Source organism: Amblyraja radiata, chromosome 18, assembly GCF_010909765.2.
Source record: "Amblyraja radiata isolate CabotCenter1 chromosome 18, sAmbRad1.1.pri, whole genome shotgun sequence".
NCBI classification, from domain to species: Eukaryota; Metazoa; Chordata; class Chondrichthyes; order Rajiformes; family Rajidae; genus Amblyraja; species Amblyraja radiata.
In genome coordinates, this window is record NC_045973.1 from 10,770,842 (window position 1) to 10,786,670 (window position 15,829).

At 42.4% G+C, this 15,829-nt stretch overlaps 1 protein-coding gene across 12 annotated transcripts in view; it reads right to left on the reverse strand.

The window, feature by feature from the left end:
* foxp1 (forkhead box P1) overlaps positions 1 to 15,829 on the reverse strand; it is a 486,565-nt gene that overhangs the window by 94,181 nt on the left and 376,555 nt on the right. For all 12 annotated transcript variants that reach the window (XM_033036706.1, XM_033036704.1, XM_033036702.1 and 9 more), the window contains 2 exons: positions 14,629 to 14,766; positions 9,308 to 9,397 (listed from right to left, as the gene is read on the reverse strand). In XM_033036706.1, coding sequence (XP_032892597.1) covers positions 9,308 to 9,397; positions 14,629 to 14,766 — 228 coding nt within the window. The remainder of the gene's footprint in view (positions 1 to 9,307; positions 9,398 to 14,628; positions 14,767 to 15,829) is intronic.

Sequence of the window (15,829 nt, forward strand, 5' to 3'; positions counted from 1 at the left end):
ACAAGTACAGGTGGGATGTGCTGGTCGGTGAGGGCAAGTTGGACCAAAGGGCCTGTTTCCACACTGTATCACTCTATGACTCTATTACATAAGTTGGGTCATCCACAATTTTCATTGCAGGTCCTCCATGCACAAGGAACAATAACACATGGATGATTGTCAATCTGGCAGAGTTCTGGCTAGCTCCATTTGTGGAATTCCCTGCCACAGAGTGCAGTGGAGGTCAAGTCACTGGATGGATTTAAAAGAGAGTTTGATAGAGCTCTAGGGACTAGTGGAATCATGGGATATGGGGAGAAGGCAAGCACGGGTTATTGATTGGGGACGATCAGCCATGATCACAATGAATGGCGGTGCTGGCTCGAAGGGCCGAATGGCCTCCTCGTGCATCTATTTTCTATATTTCTATGTTTCTAATTCACCCTAGGAATACTTGTGGACTAACTCACCCAGATCTTTTTTTCATTTATCCTTTTATTTTGAATTAGCTTCACCGTTTAAGTTTAAGGAAAAATACAGTGCAGACAATTTGAGAGATTCCTCATCAGTGAAACCCCAGTGACAGCTGCAACTTGACATTTTGCTGATCGCTGCTTTGTTGCCCTTTGCCCCAACATTCCAGTTTGATGACCGCACTTCCTCAAGAAACCGTCGCCTCCACTTCTCTCTAATAAAAATGACATCGATTTGAGACTGACATGCATCTTGAAGACTCTGCTTTTCCTGTCCTTTTGGATGGCTGAAGATGGACACAAAGTACTGGAGTAACTCAGCGGGGTCAGGCAGCATCTCTGGAGTAAAGGAATAGGTGACATTTTCGTTTGGGACCTTCCACCCGATGATGGGTCTCGACCCGAAACGTTACCTATTCCTTTTCTCCAGAGATGCTGCCTGTCCCGCTGAATTACTCCAGCGCTTTGTGTCCATCTTCGGTGTAAACCAGCATCTGCAGTTCCTTCTCACAACTTTTGGGTGGCCAGTCATTTGCACTCCCTAACTGAATCTGAATGCCCACCCTTTGCTCTCTACAATCCAGGAAACATTCAACCTCTCTCATCCTTCGAAATCTGAAACATCAGCCTGGCCAACTGGAGGCACTACCTTCAAACATGGTCCACCAGGACAGGAATGGTGCTGAAATCCCCTATAGATCAGCAATTGCAGGCATCATCTAAGAAATCATTTCTTTCTTTCCTGTCCCCTTTTTTGATCTGCTTATTAGTAGTTTGTTTCCCTGATCTAATTACTCCATCCTGCTTTTTAACTCGAGCTTCCCTGTTCAAGCTTCAAATTTGTTCATGATTAATGAATTGTTATTTCCATGTTCCACCTTATATATTTAGTATTTTAATTTCCAAACAGTGTCTCTCTGCCTGCTCACCAAATTGTTAATTCTATTAAGAAAAATAAAACTGCACTGATGACAAATTTTGAGAACTGATAAATCAAATTGTATGAAAAAATACACACATCTTATGGAATGTGATGGAATTTTGGACCACAGAGCGAAATTATAAAACAACTTATCAAGAAAAGATCTGGTTTGATCTATTAGTTACATCAAGATTACTGAAAATTACACCCACAAAACAATGTTCATGTCACAGGCCAAAAATAGTTTTCTCAACAATTACATTTGTGGTATATATATATATATGATGCATGACCAGATACTAAATATAAACGCATGCAAATTCCATTGTCAAATGCTGATCAATTAGTAGCACATTTGCTGAAGCCTTTTATCTTTTTGACCACTTTGACCACATTCTCCAACTAAAGTTCGGGGTACTGAGTCAAAGCAAGAAAACGAATCAGACATAACTATATTCGTCAACACTCCCTTCTTCCTACACTCAAAAGCAAGACTTTAAAGCTGCTGATTATATTTTTATCTCCACTGAATTGGTGACTGTTCAGGGACATAATAATCTTAAACAAATTTGCTTTAAAATCTCTAATTAAATTTTGCAAATTTGACAGTTCTCGACTTGCGAGCTTTCTAAATGAATTTAGTTCCTGATCTTTATTTTTGAACAAAACATTTCTGAAGAGGGAATCTAAAAGGAGTTTGGATACACCACCTCCCCATCGTGTGTTAACTGCAAGCTGCAAAAACCTGAGGCTTGCACTTCACACGAAAACTCCCACTCATCTTTGTTTTCTGTGGAAAATATGTTTACGAGTTTACTGTTATGCACAATACCTGATTATTTTTCCAATTAAAATTTAAGTTACATTCCATTTGAGTAAAAAGGGTGTAGAAAGGAACTGCAGCTGCTGGTTCAAACCGAAGATAGGCACAAAATGCTGGAGTAACTCAGCGGGACAGGCAGTATCTCTGGAGAGAAGGAATGGGTGACGTTTTGGGTTGGGACCCTTCTTAAATTTCTGGCTAGAAATTTGTTAACACCTCAAAGGGGGAATTGGTCAAAAAGCTGATGCTGGAACTATGTATAAAAATATTAGAAAATACTGGAAATACTCAGTATGGCAGGCAGCACTGATGACCTGTAAAGTTAACTCTGATTCTTTCTCCACAGATCCGGCCTGACCTGCCACGTATATCCAGCATTTTGTGTTTCTATTTCAAAGGTTTGAAATATGTGATAGTTTAAAAAATGCTTTGGTTGTGGTCTATCACTAGGTTCAGTAAAGTGCGGAACCTTGCCACCAAATTGGTCTTGCACTATAGAAAGGCTCTTCCATGATGAATTCTGACGGAAAGCGAGTAAAACTGAGTTAGATTTGCAGGGAAGAGACCTCCGATATTTTACGCAGGTTGGTGTGGTGCTGGTGGTGGTGGAGGAGGAGGAGGAGGAGGGGCAGGTCAAGATTTTGAGATCGCTACCATTGCAAAGGAGGAAGAAAGGTTGAGGATCAGATGTATGGCCTCGCTATAAGAATAGGAGAGAACAGTCATTGCAGCTAAGTCAAGTGTACAACTGGTAGATGAAATAGGGCAACACAAACTCAATGTTTATTGCTACTCGGTGGGGGGAGGGTTAGTAGAGTGGACCTGGTTTCGTTGGGAGACCTAATCATCAGTTGGAGACCAAGGTTTGTGGGATTGAGAGACATAACTGGTCATTGCAAGGAGGTCAGCGTTTGAGTCTAGGAAAATATCTGGAGTCAGGAGTGGGAGGGGTTATGCAGGTGGAAGATTATTATGAAAGGGTCTCCTTGCAAGCGGTCCAGACCTTGAGGTGCCCATGACTGCAATAGTACACAGTAAAGTTTATCCCAAGGCACATACACATACACAATTACTTAAAGGGAATCTACCTACTATACTGGTTCAAAGGCTTGTTTCTGCAGGTAATGCCGACCAAGCATGTGACATTGAAGATTATGGAAGTGGCAACCAGCTACACATGGCACATCACTGAATGCCACTGCACGGGCCAGGATTTCCCCATGAATGAGCAGAACAATCATAAGGAAGTCCTACATGGTTCGATTACCAGCTAATTGCCATTCCATAGAAAATGAAAGATAGCAAGTTTATTGATTAACAAAGACAAGGTTTCCTTTTTTTTCTTTTAAACGAATTGTGTCACAAGTAATGAATTATTCTTTATCTTAAAGTAATATTCTATATTTAATGGGAGACTACCTTGAGTTCCACACTGGTTGAACATTTCTACCACCTTTTCTGGTAGCATGAGTGAACAAAAACTGGATTCTTCCTGTCACGGTCTCCAAACACTGATTGAAACCAAGGTGCATGCCTTCAGATGAGTGAATCACCCTTGGTTCAGTTGTAGCATTTCTAGAAAGATTGGATTCAAGCCTCTTTTCAGACAGCGCCAATGAGTAAATAGCACTGTTATACACCAGCATACAAGACTGACATCTTACAGACACAAAAAGCTGGAGTAACTCAGCGGGTCAGGCAGCAGCAGCGCTGGAGAAAAGAAATTGGTGACGTTTCGGGTCGACACCCTTCTTCAGACTGAAAGTCAAGGGAAAGAGAAACTAGAGATATGGACGGTACTTAGGACAAATGAATGGGAGATACGCAGAAAGCAACAATGATCAAGGAAATGTGGAGCCTATAGTGGTCTGTGGGATAGGTGATGAGTTACACAAACAGCGGAACTGAGAAGGATGAGAGTAAAACGTACACCAACTAGGGTGGGGGAGGGACAGAGAGAGAGGAGATACAAGGGTTACTTGAAGTTCTCTGCGTACTTTCAAGAGAAAGCTTGATAGGGCTCTTAAAGATAGCGGAGTCAGGGGATATGGGGAGAAGGCAGGAACGGGGTACCGATTAGGGATGATCAGCCATGATCACATTGAATGGCGGTGCTGGCTCGAAGGGCCGAATGGCCTACTCCTTCACCTATTGTCTATTAGAGAAATCGTAGTAAGATGCTCAAGCACAATACGAGGTGCTGGTCCACCTGACATGTTACAGATGTATTCATGGTTGAGCAGTGGAAGCGCTTTTCTCCAAGCTCAAGTTTTGGAAAAGAGACGCACCTTATCCCAACCCCACAGTGTTGATGCAAGTCCCCAGCTTTGGTTCTTAAAGGGATGGTTGGAAATTGCCGATTAAAACTCGAGTTCATTTAAAAATGGCTAATTACTCCACTGGACCCAAAATCAAACCTAATGTCTCAAACAACCCTCCATGCTTCCTGACTTATCTGAGGCCTGTTCAAAATTATCTGATTTTGTGTAACCCTGACTGGCTAACAGAGGGGAATAAGTGTGGAATGTATTGCAATGTATTCGAATGAACCCCACTATCCTACTTCCTTTGCCATTTTTGCTGTCACCCAAACTAGGCATGTGTGATATAAGCTTGAACTGGAGAGTGTGCTGATACAACTGCTGTCAACTTCCGAGGCCCTCAAGTGTAACTAGGTCCTACCCAGGCAGAATGCAATGGTCGGTTGGAAATAACATAATATCGTCAATTATATCTGCCTGCAGGGAAATAAGATAATGGCATAAATCCTTTCCTCTAATCTTTATCTGGAATATTATATTCTATAAATTCTCTAATACTGCACTTCCCCACTCCCCTCAACTGCTGATAGTGAGAGGAGAGGAGGGGGGGGGGGGGGGGGGGGGAGGCGGAGGGGGAGGGGGAGGGGGAGGGGGAGGGGAGGGGAAAACGGGCAGCAGAAAAGTGCCCAAGAATAATGGCACAATGTTGGCTCCTATACAGACAAACCTTACACAGATTTCCTGTAATAATTACCTGATTGATACAAAGATAATACTGTTCTGTAACTACAATAAATGGAAGGAAATTATCTAACGTTCGGATATTTACCATAATTCATAACAAACCATGACGTTGTTATCTAGACCATGCCTAATAATTTGGGAATGGAAATTAAATTATTAGCCACACTGGTTAAATATCTTTCTGCCCTGATATTATATCTTAGATTATGTGCCATTAGCCAAACCATTCACTTCATTATAGTATTTATCTGGATTCACTGTTGGATGTTGTTCCCATTTAACACACACTCGTCTGAAGGAAAAACCCAGAATGAGAATTTTAAGAAATGAAAAATCAGGATGTAAAATGTACAAGGCCCATTGTCAGAGAAAAATATTTAAACGTACAAAATATGCTGCCAAAGTGCACTCCCCACCCAGTTATCAAACACAGGATACAACCAAGCTTGTTTACTTCTTACAATTCAATGCATACAAAAAAGGTCTCTGTACAGCTCTGTTGTCAGGTCAATAATTAGTGTTGAAATCCTGAAATATCCAGATAAACTTGTACCACACTTCCCTCCCTCAAATACTTGTCAAAGGTCTACTTTCCTTCCCTGGATTACTCCCCATTCGTCTTCTGTAAATTGTCAGATGTGCATTTGCTGGTATGCAGTTGCAAGAGTAACCCTTTGCATCCACAACTTCATTTTAAGCACTAAGACGGCTTCGATGAGTGATGATCGCAGCCCATGTAATATTGCACACCCAGGGGCAGATCTACTATGAAACTAATGAAGCTTAAGCTTCAGGGCCCCTAATCCCAGAGGGGCCCCAGAACCATATTCTTCTGAGTTAAATCCCGCAGCCCCTTCTGTGGGGAGGGGCTGCGGCCGTCAAGGGCTGGGGGGGGGGGGGTGCCGGGCTCGGGCTCGATGTCAACATCAGTACGTGTACCCTCCCCCCCTTCCGCCAGCTCTCTCGGGCAATGCGCCTGTGCCGCTCTCAGCCCTGCCCCCCTGGTTGGAGCTGTTCCGCCCACGTGAGGCGCCGTCAACGGCCAGGGGGGCTATAAGTAGCTGGAGCGGGAACGGGAGAGAGGCTCCGATTAGTCAAGGTGCAGATTAGATGTGAGGTGGAGTTTAGTGGTGAGGTGTGAGGTTTAGTTAAATTGAGGTGGGGGTAAGGTGTGAGGTTTATTTGAGGGGCGAGGTTTAGTGAGGTACGGTTTAGTCGAGGCGAGGTTTAGGTGTGAGGAGAAATTTGGTAGTGAGGTATCGTCGAGGCGAGGGGTTTAGTGAGGCAAGGGGATTAGTCGAGGTGTAGACGTGTAGGTGAGGGAAAGTGAGCATAGGTGAGGTGAGGAGAAGTGGGTGTCTGTGCTCAGGAAAGGAGGCCGAGGTGCTGCTGAAGGATACAAGACCATTGCCTTCTATGGCAGAGAATTCCACAAATTCACAACTCTGGGTGAAAAAGTATTTTCTCATCTCAATGCTAGGCAAAGAGACATTTCAGGTAACATTTTTTGTAAAGATTGTTTTAGCTGTATGGGGCCATACAATGACACATATAAGATTATTAAGGGTTTGGACACGCTAGAGGCAGCAAACATGTTTTCAATGCTGGGAGAGTCCAGAACCAGAGGCCACAGTTTACAAATAAGGAGATGAGGAAATTACTTTTCACACAGAGAGCAGTGAATAGACAATATGTGCAGGAGTAGGCCATTCGGCCCTTCAAACCAGCACCGCCATTCAATGTGATCATGGCTGATCATCCACAATCAGTACCCCGTTCCTGCCTTCTCCCCATATCCCCTGACTCCGCTATCTTCAAGAGTGGATTGGCAGTGGAGGCCAATTCTCTGGAGGCTTTCAAGAGAGAGAGAGATAGATAGAGCTCTTAAAGACAGCAGAGTCAAGGGATATGGGGAGAAGGTAGGAATGGGGTACTGATTGTGGATGATCATAGATAATCATGTCTATTGTCTATTTCATGAAATATATATCTTTTGGGGGCTATTTTACTGCTTATCTGTTAGAAAAATTCTAAGCTTCTGTTATGTAAACTACCAGCAGAAAGCTTGAGAATCACTTTCAATTTATTGAAAATGCAGGAGCTTCAGGGGACGATACCCCCTGAACCCCCATCGGGGCGCAACCCCTGGACCCCACCAGGGGCCTAGCCAGCCTGTCGTGGAACAACCCCATTGAAGAAGATAACAGTGGCTAAGCAGACCTGGTTGCGAAGGGGCCCCCCATAACAGTTCAAGCTTCAGGGCCCCCAAAGATAGATAGATAGATAGATAGATAGATATAATTTATTGCCACACAACCAGGGTTGGTGGAAATTTGGGTTGTCAGCAGCAGTACAATAATAAAGAACACACAATAAAACTGTAACACAAACATCCACCACAGCATTCATCACTGTGGTGGAAGGCACAAAAATTTGGCCAGTCCTCCTCCATTTCCCCCCGTGTACAGGACCAGAGTCCAGTCAGTCCAGGATCGGCTCTTCCTCACCGGAGACCGCGGCTTTAGATTGTTGTAGGCCGCAGGCCGGCGGTCGAGATTTAAAGACCCCGCCGCGGCCAGAAGCACTGTAGACTGCAGGGCCGGCGGTCGAAGCTCCCCTCCAGGGGTGATGGTAAGTCCATGCCGCACCCGCGGTAGAAGTCGGCCGCGGGCCGGCAGTGATGGCTTCTTCTACCCCCGGGTCCCCCACGAGGGATCCCGGGCTGTAGACGCCGCACCAGCTGGAGCTCTGCAGACCGCGGCTTCAGGCTGCGACTTCAGGCTGCCGGCAGCCCCGGGCCAGCGAAACGGAGCGCTCCCCTCCAGCGAGGGCTCACCCGCTCCACATCGAGAGTCCACGCAGCGCCCGCCGCTGAAGCCCCGGGCACGTCTCCGGGAAAGGCCGCGTCGATCCTTGATGTTAGGCCACGGGGGAGGCGACCTGGAAAAAGTCGCCTCTCCATGGAGGAGGCGACCGAAGCGGTTTCCCCCTTACCCCCCCCACACCACCCCCCACATAAAACACACGAAGAAACATTAAATACATACTTTAAAACATACTAAAAAATAAAAAAAAGCTGGAAAAACTGACGCGCTGCTGACATGGCTGCACACAGAGGAGCGCCCCCTACATGTGGGCATTGGTCTGCCACTGTGCACAACAGCACGTTCTGACAATGCATAGCTGTACCTCCAAGATACAAACTTAGCAGATCAAATTACAGGTTAACGCAATATGACACAATCAGAAAAAAAACCCACAATGCCTAACATTCGAAAATGACAGTCTTTTATTGTTGGGCTTCAAATAAGGTGGTAAGGATTAAATAAAAAATCTTTGATGGCTTTAAAAGAAAGCTATATAAAGCAACAACAGGGGGCTGGAGCTTGTAAACCACAGGAGAAACGTTAAGTAATTCCTATTCCACTTTTGATGGCTGTTAGAAATTCTATTTAAAAAAAACATCACCAGAAGGAGAAAATCTCATGAGGTTACAGTCATATCCTGTGATCATGCATAATGTGCTTCAAAAGTTGGTTTTCTACCAATTCTGTTGATCAATTTCACCTCCTTCAGTCTCTCTTGTCTCGATCATGTTTACATCAGCCGTGACTCAGTGACAAGTGTCACTGAGGCAAGAGGAGTGGACCTGTCAACGGTGATTTATGAGCGCATCAAACTCCGACTTGTCCAGAGTGAGGCCCACAGTTCATTAATTAGAGTATTGTGACTTTGAAGACTACGCTCAGACTGTAGGGTTTTCGTATATTTGCCTTAATTTATATGCTCGGAAATGCGTATCTCCAAGGAGAAACTGAAACTCACTGTCTTTGAACTTCTTCTGACTGCAAGAATCATCCCTTTGTCCATCATGAAGTCTGCATCCCCAAGTCATTACTGCACATTGAACTACAGCTGATGAGTAAAAGCCTCTCTGATTTAGAATACAGAAATGAAACAAAGCTGAGACCTCTGGAAAGCCTTCAATACAAGCGTATCGCACAATCACATGCCTCTTCTCTCTCTCTCTCTCTCTCTGCCATTTCCTTTTTTAATTACGTCTTATTATTTTGCAATACACACATAAATACATGGACACACGTACCTCTTTAGTAGGTTTCCCTGCATGCTGTTGCTGCAGAAGCTGTAGATGTAACTGTTCTTGCTGTTTCTTATAAAACTCCTGAAGTTGTTGCTGTCGTGATAAAACAAAAATAAACTTTAGAAAAAAATAATAAGCGTTTTAAATATTTTTCCTGTCAAGGTGCAATTTGAAAAGAGATATACAGCCACGTCTTCTTATCAACACTTTTCCGACCTTTTTAGATTGAAACTTGCCAATAAATCCCTTAATGTCTGAACTATTCTTCGCATTATCATTTCAAAACTAATCTTTAAAATGAACTAATGAAAACATGCCATTTTCCACACTAAGTAATTAAAATATGGCAAGATGTGACCTTTGTCTGTACGAAGAAAGCCAGAAGATGTCCTTGCTGAGAATACATGGCTATTCATCGACCAGTCAATGTAATAATTCAAGGGAGTAATTATTAGCAATTTTCTAAACAGGTCACTCAAAAGTGATCCGTAAGCAAGAGCAGTCAACCTCTTCTAATATATCTGGCACAAGGGCATAGCACCAGAATTAGTAGCCTTATTTCAGGAGCTGTCTCAATGGAAAAAAAAACAAATTAAAATCTGCATTTGACAAAAGCTTCATTTTCACAGGGATCTGAAGTCACTTTTGATCAGTGCAGCCCAAATTCACTCACTCTAACACACTTTCTCATTGTGGTACAGCAAGAAAAACATTTCCACGGGGAGTTATTGGTCTGAGCCAGGGACTGGAGCTGTGTGTAAAATGCACAAGGCTTCGGGAAGTTATATCTTGCATTAATATTGATCACTGCAGACAGAATTCAACCTTGTGAGAGAAAAACACTGTGCACTACATGTTTGAAATCAGCGTAATTTTAATTCCAGTTGCCTTCACAGATTGCAAATTCTTCATCTAGAGGTGCAGAAGCCCTTTCTAAACAAAAACAAGATGACTTGTATAATACTCAATACAATTTCATGTAATTGCTAATTTACGGTACAACTCCGCACCATCTGGGCCTATCAAGGATCTCCAGAGTAATGTTCAAAATTATCGGCCTATTTAAAATGTTTGTCTAATTATATTAGTGTAAATACTTGATGGACAGCTTCTCTGTGGAGTGATGTATTAATGTATTTTGTAAGTTGCTTGCGGCAATACAGGTTAGTAAACCTATGCACTGCACTCTGATGGGGGATGATTACACTAAGACTGACTTTTTTGCTACCAGTGGATTCATTAATTCAGACATTTAACTTGAGCAGAACATATGGTGCAATGCCACTGTGAAGTATTGTTAATAAACAAGCCAGGCACCACTACAGCAATTTTAGTGCAAATATATGGGGCAGCATTGGCAGAGTCTGATTGGAAATGCCAAAAGGGAATTAGAAAATAGGTGCAAGAGGAGGCCATTTGGCCCTTTGAGCCAGCACCGCCATTTATTGTGATCATGGCTGATCGTCCCAAATCAATAACCCATAGAAACATAGAAAATAAGTGCAGGAAGAGTTGACATTAATTATGACAAAATTAATGACAAAACCAAATCCTAAATCAACCACAACCCTAAGCAAACAACATTTATAATAACCACATGAATGGTTATTTGGCTCATTTATATTAGTTAGTTATTAGTGGCTGGAGATGAAAGGTAAGATGCCCAAGAAATTATCCTAAGATTATCTTGTGGAAAAATTCCAGATTCAGTTCAAAGGTTGCCAGAGAAATTACCCAAGATGCTAAATGTTCTTTGCAGGACAGTCTGGTTGATATTATATATTGAGGGGATCGAGTGAGTACAATTGGAAAGATCTCACAGAGCACTTAATATTATTCTGCATTTTAGAACACGGTTGTATGAATTAATTCCGGAAGAGGTCTAGTTCACATCATTACCAATGTGAAGCAAAACAAAACACAAGTGCTCAGCACCCCTCACTGTATCTGATCAGGAAAATGGACAGACAACTTTTCAGGACAGGACCCTTCTTCGGACACAAAACATCACCTGTCCAACTCTCTCCGCAGATGCTGCCTGGCCTGCTGAGTTTCTCCTTTTGATCATGAGACATAGGAGCAGAATTAGGCCATTTGACACTGAGCCTGCTTCACCATTCGATCATGGCTGATCTATTTTTCCCTCTCAACCTCGTTCTCCTGCCTTCTCCCCGTGACCTTTGACGCACTTACTAATCAAGAATCTATCAATCTCCGCTTTAAAAATGCCCAATAACTTGGCCGCCACCAATTCCACAGATCCATGACCCACTGGCAAAATAAATTCCTCCTCATCTGCATTCTAAAAGTAAGTACTTTTATTCTGAGGCTGTGCCGTCTGGTCCTGGACTCTCCTCGTCTCATTTTGGTCCATGTTCCATGATCTGCAATCTTTTGTACCACAATGTGAAGCTCAGGTCAATCCAAGTGGACTGCAAAACTCAGCCTCAAACAATTTTAGTTCTCATTTAACTTCCATCACACTGGAACAAAATTAGATTTGCAAGTAAGATTTGGTATGTAATGTTTGTAAGTAATATACATAGGTATGAGCTCAAGTTAGACAAAATCTTTCTTCCTACATTGTTTTGAACATATAAAGTTCTTAAGGGATTGGACTAGATGCTAGTTGCAGGAAAAAAGTTCCCGATGTTGGGGGAGTCCAGAACCAGGGGTCACAGTTTAAGAATAACGGATAGGCCATTTCAGATTGAGATGAGGAAAAACTTCTTTACCTAGAGAGTTGTGAATATGTGGAATTCTCTGCCATAGAACGCAGTGGAAGCCAATTCACTGGATGTTTTCAAGAGAGAGTTAGATATAGTTCTTAGGGCGAACGGAATCAAGGGATATGGGGAGAAAGCAGGAACAGGGTACTGAATTTGGATGATCAGCCATGATCATATTGAATGGCAGTGCTGGCTCAAAGTGCTGAATGGCCTATTCCTGCACCTATCTTCTATGTTCCTATGTTTGTTACAGCTGGCATTTATTTTACCAACGTACTGCATGATCAGTTTTGCCCCAGACGCAAGTAAAATTTGCTCCCTAGACAAGCAAAATATCAATGTTTTGCCTATATTCGACCTATGCCTTCTTATTAAGTTATGATGTTTCATGCAAGGATATATTGAGAATCTACCATTACTATTATTTTTTGAGTAATTGTCTAAATGCAAGAAAAGGTAACAGAAAAAAAGTCTCAGAAGTCTGCCAAATGCAAGCCTCCTCACCAAAGGAATAGTTTTATGGTACATGATTTAATAATGTAACTTAGTAAGGTGTTGGGGGGGGGGGGGGGAAGATCAGTTCAGCAGTCCAACAAACTATCTGAATCAGTACAAAATTTAGGTTTATTAATTGTTGATGTCGACTAAACTGGGTAATATTATGCAAGATCATTTGTATACAACACACCCATTTCAATGCGCGGATTGATATTCAACTGATAGTTTTATATTGTGCAAAATTGAACCCCTTTGATCTGAAGCTCTGTCGCTACGAATAGGGACCACTCTGGCTCTTCCCCGAAAATAGGGGCTATGCTGAAAATGTTGTAGTGCTATGTTTTATGTGCTTTTGCCCAATTGGGGTTTTTATTTTGAAAAAGATTATTTAAATGGGAGTTTGTACCATGTTTAGCACAGCGGAAGAGGAATGCAATTTCTAGGCAAATAATTTACGGTTTTAGCACTCTTTGGCAAGTTTTTCATCAGAACTTTTGCAGGCAAAATTGAGAAACTAAATTTTGGTAAACCTTCGGTTACAACAGGACAGTGAAAAAAATTGTTAGACAAAATTCCACACCAGAGTCGAGGGAAGATGCTTCCCATATATAAATAATCGGTGGTCTTAAGGCTGGGTTAAAATTATAGGGGCAACTGTGTGCTAGGTGGAAGTCCCACCTTTCTCGGCATGTAGCTCACAATCATAAAAACATGACTGATATTATTCAGCAATACGAAAAATTTGGCACAGGCACGAAAATGTGCTTTATAGAAGTGAATGGATACAAAAGGGACAACTTGCCATAAATGGTTTAGGTTTGTTATTGTCACATTAACTAAGGTACAATGAAAAGCTTTATTTTGCATGCTATCCAAACAGGTCAGATACCTGACCTGCCCTGTTTTGTCCTGCCCCGCCATTCTTCTAACTTTCTTTCCCACCACCCCTGCTATCAGTCTGAAGAAAAGTGCTGACCCGAAACATCACCTACCCATGTTCTCCAGGGTTGCTGCCTGACCTGCTGAGTTACTCCAGCATTTTATATCTTTCCTTGGTAAACCAGCATCTGCAGTTCCCTGTTTCTACAGTTCAATTACAGCATGCATATATACCATCAGTTCAAACTCAAGTACAATAGATAGAGCAAAGGGAAAAATACAGAGTGCAGAATATAGTTCTCAGCATTGTAGCACATTGTAATGCATCAGTTCCAGAGACAGAGTCCAATGTCCGCAATGGGCTAGAGGTGAATTGAACAGTACCCTAGCTTATGGAAGGACATTTCAGAAGGCTGATAATGGATGAGAAGAAGTACATTCTGCTGGATGGGAGCTGTGAGAAAGAGGAATGACTGAGGTGAGACAAGTCTTTGACTGCTTTTCGAGGAACAGGATTAAGCCATTCGGCCCATCAAGTCTACTACGTCATCCAATCATGGCTGATCTATCTTTCCTTCTCAACCCCATTCTCCTGCCTTCGCCCCATAACCCCAGACGCCCTTCCTAATCAAGATTCTGTCAATTTGCACCTTACAAAATACCCACTGACTTGGAATCCACAGCCGCCTGTGGCAATGAATTCCACAGATTCACCAACCTGACTAAACTCTCTGGCAGTGTTTTGGATAGTCATAGAGTGATACAGTGTGGAACTTGCCCACACCAGCCAACATGTCCCAGCTACACGAGTCCCACTTGCCTGCGTTTGGTCCATATCCCTCCAAACTTGTCCTATCCATGTACCTGTCTAACTGTCTCTTAAACGTTGGGATAGTCCCACCCTCAACTACTTCCTCTGGCAGCTTGGTCCCTACACCCACCACTCTTTGTGTGACAGACACAAAATGCTGGAGTAACTCAGCAGGACAGGCAGCATCCCTGGAGAGGAGGAATGGGTGACATTTTGGGGCGAGATCCTTCTTCAGACTTCTTCAGTCTGAAGAAGGGTCTCGACCCGAAATATCACACATTCCTTCTGTCCTGAGATGCTGCCTTTCCCGCTGAGTTACTCCAGCATTTTTGCGTCTACCTTCGATTTAAACCAGCATCTGCAGTTCTTTGTGTGATACTTGATTTACTAGTTGATGAAGAGTTTACCTGCTGCAGCATGATAGCCTGTTGCTGCTGAAGCAAGGCCTGGAGTTGCTGAGGAGTCAGTACTTGTTGCTGTAATATCTGTTGCATTTGCTGCGGAGTTATCACTTGAGGTGTCATCATAGCCACTGATACAGGAACCTAAAGACATAACAAATGAAAATTAGGATCTAAACATTCTCAACATCCCACAATTACTCGCAATGACTGTCACAGATATATCAACATAAATTAAACGAAGATATCGCCAAATTAGTTCGAAAGCCATAATTGGGCGTGTCAATCAATGGCTGAACAAGGGTCTCGACCCGAAACGCCACCTATTCCTTATCTCCAGAGACGCTGTCTGACCCGCTGAGTTACCCCAGCATTTTTTGTTACCTTCCGTGATTCAATCCAACTTCCTTTGAGATTATAATATTGTAATTCTTTTTGTTTTAACCAGGTTTTGGGGATGCAGAGATCAAACTTTAAAACATTACATATTTTGCGTATTACATCAAAGTTCCTATTCTTTGTCCTTAGTTTCTGGCTTGGTGGTTAGTTAAGAACTGGATCAAAGAACATTAGAACCCAGGATGATTGTTTTCGCAATTAGCTTGCTTCAATCATTGTAGTATTTAAAATTTGAAATTAACTTTTTTTTAAATTATGGCATATGCAGATTTGCTACTATAAATGCAAATGAAAAGGACAAATATTGCTATCATTAATACAAATCTGAATTGCCTTCGCTTGTTCCTACAGGAGTACAGCCATCTTCTCAAAACAGCATCCACTGTGTTCTCAATTTTGTGTACGCTAATCTAAACTATGAATGTTACACGGCAGATCTTTTTATATTGCTGACACAGTCAGCAGATTTTTTTACTGACATTTCAGTGACAAACAGTTATAGTGATGAACCTGATAGCATTTCACATTTGCAACAGTTAACATGGGCATCCTTCTGAACTGAAACGGAGTAACCTGGAACATTGTATCTAAAGGATGATGTCTTGTTCTGATAATGAAGTCAACATTAAAATGACAGTCTGTCTTGAACAAGGTTGCATAGTTATTTTCAAGCTTACACTTAATGACAATCCTATAAATTTTGCATGTTTATAGAATGAAATTCAGCTATTGAAATCAATCATTGCATTCTGTTGAAGCACTGAGATATTGGATACAAATTTCAGGCATCTCTATACGCAATCCTTTC